General features: G+C 66.2%; 1 protein-coding gene across 1 annotated transcript; it reads right to left on the bottom strand.

Annotated features, from left to right (window-relative positions):
- Positions 1 to 3883: 3883 nt before the first annotated feature.
- On the bottom strand, positions 3884 to 4441 carry BHLHA15 (basic helix-loop-helix family member a15). The gene has a single exon (XM_065893638.1). It carries the CDS (start codon positions 4439 to 4441, stop codon positions 3884 to 3886), a length of 558 nt encoding a protein of 185 aa, XP_065749710.1.
- Positions 4442 to 6013: the final 1572 nt, after the last annotated feature.

Genomic DNA, 6013 nt, shown 5'->3' with positions numbered 1-6013 from the left:
GCTGAACGTGCTGAAACGTGGATCCCAGGAGTGGTATCTCCAGGCCCAGACCCGAGACTGGGGAGGGAACCTGGCCTGAGATCATGGCCACCTTGGAGGCACTGAAACAACCCAGAAATGTGAAGCTCTGTGGACGCTGTGTGTCCCCGGCTGCGAGGAAAACGTGGGGTGTGCGGTGCGGACCCCTTCGCCCCGGCCTCTCCTGCGCGTCCCTTCCCTCTCTGCCTCCTCCCTTTCCAGGACGGGAGCCTGGAGGCTTCCAGGAGCACTGCCCCTGGGGAAGAGAGCCCACGAAGGACCCCTGAGCCCCAGGCATCCCCAGACGGCGTCAGCCCTGCCCCCTAAAGAAAAATGGCTGTGGGGCTCAGGGTGGCTTCGCCTGGACCTGATCAGTTCTCTGAGCAGGATTCGCAAACGGGGTTTCCTTTCAAAAGTTAAGCAAGGAGTTGGAAGGTTGGAAATAAGTGCTGGGGAGGGGCGTCTTCTTCCCCGGGTGGGCCGGGCCCTCCTGGGGTAGTCGGAGGACGGAGGGGCCGCCCATGGCCGCGAGAAGCCGTCCAAGTGCAGAGTCACCGTCGTCGGTCCTCAGCCAGCCCTTCCTCTGACGGGGTTGGGGACTGGGGGCTCCTTTTACATCGGATCATGTCACGGGATGGGGAGGGTGGAGACCAGCCGAGAGGGGCCTGGAGGCCTCAGCCCGGAGCAGAGCCCTAGGGAGGCACCCCCCAAGCAGCCCCACTCCCAGCGGGCAGCTTCTCAGCTGCTTTTTTTTTTTTTTCATCAGAAAAAGGCCCCATTTGGTTAAGTCTCAAGTTTGCTTCCCACAGCCAGACGCGTTGCCCGGGGTCATCAGAGCGCGTGTCCCGTCTCTGCTCACTGACCGCCAGCTTCCCCGGCATTCCCGTCAGGAGGGCTCAGCTGTGCGCTGTTTTGTGGGGCGGTGCTTGCCTCCCAGAAGCTGACTCTAAGAAGGTCTCCCTTGGGCCCCCTCCTGAGGGGCACTGGAGGGGCCGCTGGCCTCTGCCTCATCTCCTGGAGGTGGGACCGGGAGGCAAGAGTCTGGGGGCAGTGCCCAGGCAAAGCAAGTGAAGGGCCGGGTGGGCGGCGCCCTCCTGTCTGTTTACACTCGTGGTTGTCAGGTTTCTCCGCGCGGGCATTACCGTTTCTTCTGTGGCAGCGCCCTGTCGTTCTGCTGTGACTCGCTGGTCTCTCCCTGCCCTCTCTCCAGGGCGACCGTGTCCCCTCCTTGCGGAGAGCCGACTGCTGACCTGCTCAGCATCAGCGAACATCTCGAGTCCTCGGATGCTTTATTCAATAAAAACGTAGGCCAGACCGTCAAGGACGCGATATTTTTATTGCTGCGCTACGATTAAAAGGCACAGTTCCCCACCCATTCGAGCTTGGGGCAAAAGTAGCAGTTGCCATGAAACCTTTTATTTTGGTTTCATTAGTACTTTGAAGAGGCTGTTAGGAAAAATGAAAGCAAATTGGGATCACTTAAGAACCATTTTCACCGTAATTATAGCAGGGGCACTGGCCGTTCAGTTCCAGGTAGGTTTTCTCTATAGAAAAGTCGCAGTTCTTGTTTCTCTGTCGCCCCCGAGCTCACGCAGGTCTGGTCTGCAGGTGGGTCCGTGGCCCCCGGTGCCGGCCGGGCGGCCCGGGCTCAGAGTGCGTGAGTCTCTGACTTGAGGAAATGCACAGCCTGGAAGGGCAGGGCAGGGCCTTCTTGCAGGACAGAAGCGTCCAGCCTGGGCTTGGAGTCCAAGACGAGGGTTGACGGAGCGGACCTGGCAGCAGGCTCACCAGACCTGTCCCTTCACCACCCCTTTCCCCATATTCAACACCCCAAACCTGGACTGGGACCTTTAAGGCTCCTTCGTGATGTGGCCACAGGGCAGGCAAGTGCCCTCCAGCCTCGGGCGGAAAAGACTGCACATCTGGGCCCAGGCAACCCTCTGGGAAGCAGAGTGGGGGCAGATGCCAGTTTGGGACAGAGGGACAGAGTCACAAAGGCTGTTGTTCTGCAAGGTGGTGATCCACAGGCCCCCGGTCACCAGGCATGGGCTGCTGGACGGAGCCTCTGCTGGGCGCACCCCACCCCAGGCTTTCAGTCTCAGTTTGTCGGCTCATTCGGCAAGTTCAGGGATGCGCTGAGCCCTGCTCTGGCCTCAGCTCAGCCAGAACGAGAGGTGCCAGGCTTGCAGGCCTCCCTCTCCTACCACGGGCCGTGTGGGCCCCATCTGTCCCGAGCTCAGAGTTGCCTGCAATCTCGGCTCCCGTTGGTGGGCCCCTGACCACTGACCTTCCCGCGTGGCCACCCCTGGGGGGCAGGCCAGGACACCTGGGGTCCCCCCCCCCGACCCATGCTGAAGGTCGGCTGGGGCGATGGGGCCAGGACCAGACCAGGCCTCCGGGGGCCACCAGGCACTGGGGCCTAGCGACTGGGGTGTTGTGGGTGGGGGGGGCAGGGGTGTCGGCTGGTGTCTGACCTGGAAAGTTGGGACTGAAGCCCCTCATGGCTCTTTCCAGGGGTGCCACCTGCTGTCCTTGACGAGGCCAGGGCTGATGCCAAGCCGGGCGGGGCATTAAGTGGCCGGGGCCGGGACTGCCGGGGCGGGAGGGTGAGGCCGTACACGGAGGCTGGGTCCTCAGCTGCGGCAGCCCCGCTCCTGGCCTGGCTCAGCCCCACGCAGAGCGTGCAGAGGTGCCTGGCCCCTGACGGCTCTGCGGCAGATCTGGCCACGGGGAACCCGGCCCCGTGTGCCAGGCCAACTCCGGCCTCTCCGCAGCCCTGTGGCTGGGCTTCCTACCCGAGAGGCAGAGGGCCCTGTCCCCTCCCCATGTTGGCTGTGGGCAGCCGGACAAGGGAGAGGAGTTGCCAGCAGGGTTGGGAGCAAAGTCGCCAAGCCTGTCAGAGCCAGCGGGGTGGGAACGCCACAGAAGGAAGCGTGGCCCGAGGCGGTGGGGACCTGCCAAGCTTCAGTCCCGTCTTTAAGGAGCGGCACCCGCTGGGGGAGGGGAGTCCCTGCCACCCCAGGCTCCTCCCCGCAGGGGGCCCCAAGTACAACCAGGACCCAAGAACATCCTGAAGTCTGTCAGACTACCTTCTGCCACTTACACGACCACAAACACCACAATGAGTGGCAAACCTCGGTGGGACCCTGAGGGAGGCCTGGGGACAGACCCTCTCCCTGCAGGAGACCCCTGACCGCTCAGGGGAACCACGGCCTAGCAGCCTCTCTGCCCGACCCCCCCCAGCCCCGTCTCCGGTACCCTCGGTGACGGGCCGCAGACCCTCCACGGTCAGGAGCCCCACCCGGAGGAGCCAAGACCCCAGCCCCTCTCCCCGACAAGGTCCCTTCAGAATTAATGGGAGGGGACCTGACAGGTGCTTCTCGCTGACAGATGCTGAACTAGACACTCAAGCACCTCTGCTCAGCCCCACTCCCCTCGAGGCTGTGGGCTTTGTTTGCTCCGTGCCTCAGTTTACCCCGAACGAGGAGGCTATGGTGCAGGTTGGGGGAGGCTCCGCCCTGGGCCTGGGCCTGGGCCTGAGCAGTAACTGGGGAACTTACCCAAGCAAACCTTTGCGTGGAATCTCCCCTCACCTCGGGAGGGAGCGGGAGTGAAGAGGAGTTAGTGACAAGGGCCGGCCAGCTCCTGCCTAGACGATGACGAGGCAGCCCTGGGACCTTGTGGAGGTATGGGCCTCATGCTGCCCAGAGCCGTGGCCTCCACCAGGCCACTCACCGGTCTTGTCCCTGGGCCCTGGGACGTGCCCAGGGCTGCGCAGAGTGTGCAGGGAAACGGAGCCGCGGGGCACGGAGGGCCCAGGGCTGGGAGGGGCGGGCCGGGCCGCTGACCCGGGCGGGGTGGCGTGCTAGGAGCCCTCGCGGAAGCTGTGGATCTGCGTGGAGAACTTCTGCAGGTGGCCCTCGGGCGGGGCCTCGGAGGCCCCGAGCGCGCCCCGGGCCGCCTGCTGCGGCTGCTGGTAGTGCTGGTAGAGCTTGGGGACTGGCCCGTCCAGGCCCGGGAGGCGGCCACTGGACATGGTCAGGATGGTGGCGGTCAGCGACTTGATGTAGTTCTTGGCCAGCGTGAGCGTCTCGATCTTGGAGAGCTTCTTGTCGGCGCGCACGTGCGGGATGACCTCGCGCAGCGCCTGGAAGGCGTTGTTGAGCTTGTGCATGCGCTGCCGCTCCCGCTCGTTGCTCTCCAGCCGCCGCTGGACGCTGCTCTCCCGCCGGCTCCCCGGCCCCGGCCGCCGGCGCCCACCCTCTGCCCGCGCCCCCTGCGCGCGCGCCCTCCGGCTCCGCAGAGCCTTGGCCGCGTCTGGCCCCGAGCCCGGCGGTGGCCTGTCGGGCGTCTGCTCCCCTGGGGTGGCTTCTGGGTCTTGCGGGGGCACCCGGCGCCGGGGAGGCCGGCTCTTGGTCTTCATGGCTCCAGACTGGTTGTCCTGGGGGGTGGGGGGGGTGGCTCTGAGGGGGGGGCCTTTGGAGCTGAAATCCAGAACACAGGCCACCCCGCGGTTACTCGGCAGGCCAGTGGACGCTCAGGGCAGCGGTCCCCCGTGGCGGCTGCCCAGCTGGTGCACAGTGACCCCAGGGTCCTTCCCAGTCACTCGCAGGGCCCTGAGCTGACCCCACCCCACCCCCCATGCCCCTGTTTGACCTTACACTGACCCCTCAGACCTTTCCCTGGTCTGGTGGCCCCCTCTCCCCACTGGGTGACACGTATTGACCCCTGGACCTTTCTCCGGCCCCATGCCCCTCACTGCCTCCTGAGTGCCTCCTGGGCTTAGGTGGCCGTTGACACTTGGCTGAGACCGCCTAGAGGCGCGGCCCCATCCTAGCCCAGGGCAGGCCCTCTGCCCGAGGCTGCACTACCTCCTGGTCGCCTGGACGGACAGGTACCAACTCCGACCACTACACTCACAGTCCTGCCCCACTGGACGTCACACATGCAGGGACAACACTGGTGCCAGAATGGCTGTGGACGTGAGGAGGCCGTCGGAGGTGAGAGGCGGACGGTGACCAGAGCCCGCCGCAGTCCCCAGGCCCAACACGTGGATGGCGGCGGCCAGAGCTCGAGACCCGGACCCTCCACCCAGGTTTCCCTCCAGACGCCACCCGGCCCTGCCCCAGGGTCCTCTCCCCGCCGCCCCACCTGCACCCCAACCCCGTTACCTGGGGATCCGTGGCCGCACGCGCTGGGGCTGCCCACGGGGGCAAGGACACGTCGCTTTAGGCGCCGCGGGCGGGGCGGCGGCCGCATGTAAATGAGCCCGTGGGGCGGGCGCGGGGCGGGGCCGGAGTCCGCGTGTCCCCGCCCCGCGGCGGGGGCGGGGCGCACCTGCCGGCTGGGGACCTGGGGCCCCTCCCCGCCCGCCCACGAAGGGTTCCCGGGCCGCCTCCCCGCCCCGCGCAGGCCCCCGGAGCCAGTTCCGCCGGCCTCGCTGCTAGCCGGCCGGCGCGGAGGGGAAGCACCTGGCCGCCGCACCTGGCCTTGGGGTTAAGGCTCAGCACACGGAGCCAAAGTCAGATTCGTGCAAAAGCCGTTTTGCGGTAATAAGAGTTTCTCAAACGGGCGGCGGCCACAGCCCCGAAGAGCAATAGCCCAGGCACCCCGCGCCCTCACCCCGCGTTTCGGGAGGACCCTGCAGCACCGGGGGCTTGAGGACCCGACCCCGCCACGCCCGCGGCGCCGGGCCAGGTGCGAGCCGGCGGAGCCCTGCCCGGGGAGCATCTGCCCGGCCGCCTGTGGGCAGCTCACCGAGAAATAACTGGTCATCGGTTTTAGGTCTCCAGGGGCTAGAGGCAGCTCGAGCTCAAAACCGGCTGCCACCCACCTGCTTTACTTCATCGTCCCCTGCCTCAGTTTCCTCACCTTTGACCGGAGCACTCACTATAAGGCGTTAAAAGCAGCAACTGCACAGGGGTCTTGGGGGCTGATGGGAGGCGCCGGAGCGCAGCAGGACCCGCGGCGGCACACGGTCCTGGGCTCCCACCGG

Source organism: Phocoena phocoena, chromosome 15 (genome assembly GCF_963924675.1).
Source record: "Phocoena phocoena chromosome 15, mPhoPho1.1, whole genome shotgun sequence".
In the NCBI taxonomy this organism is placed as follows: domain Eukaryota; kingdom Metazoa; phylum Chordata; class Mammalia; order Artiodactyla; family Phocoenidae; genus Phocoena; species Phocoena phocoena.
This window is presented reverse-complemented; position numbering and strand designations above follow the sequence as displayed.

Coding starts and splice junctions, on each gene's coding strand:
- BHLHA15 (XM_065893638.1), bottom strand. CDS start 4,441: ATGAAGACCAAGAGCCGGCCTCCCCGGCGCCGGGTGCCCCCGCAAGAC.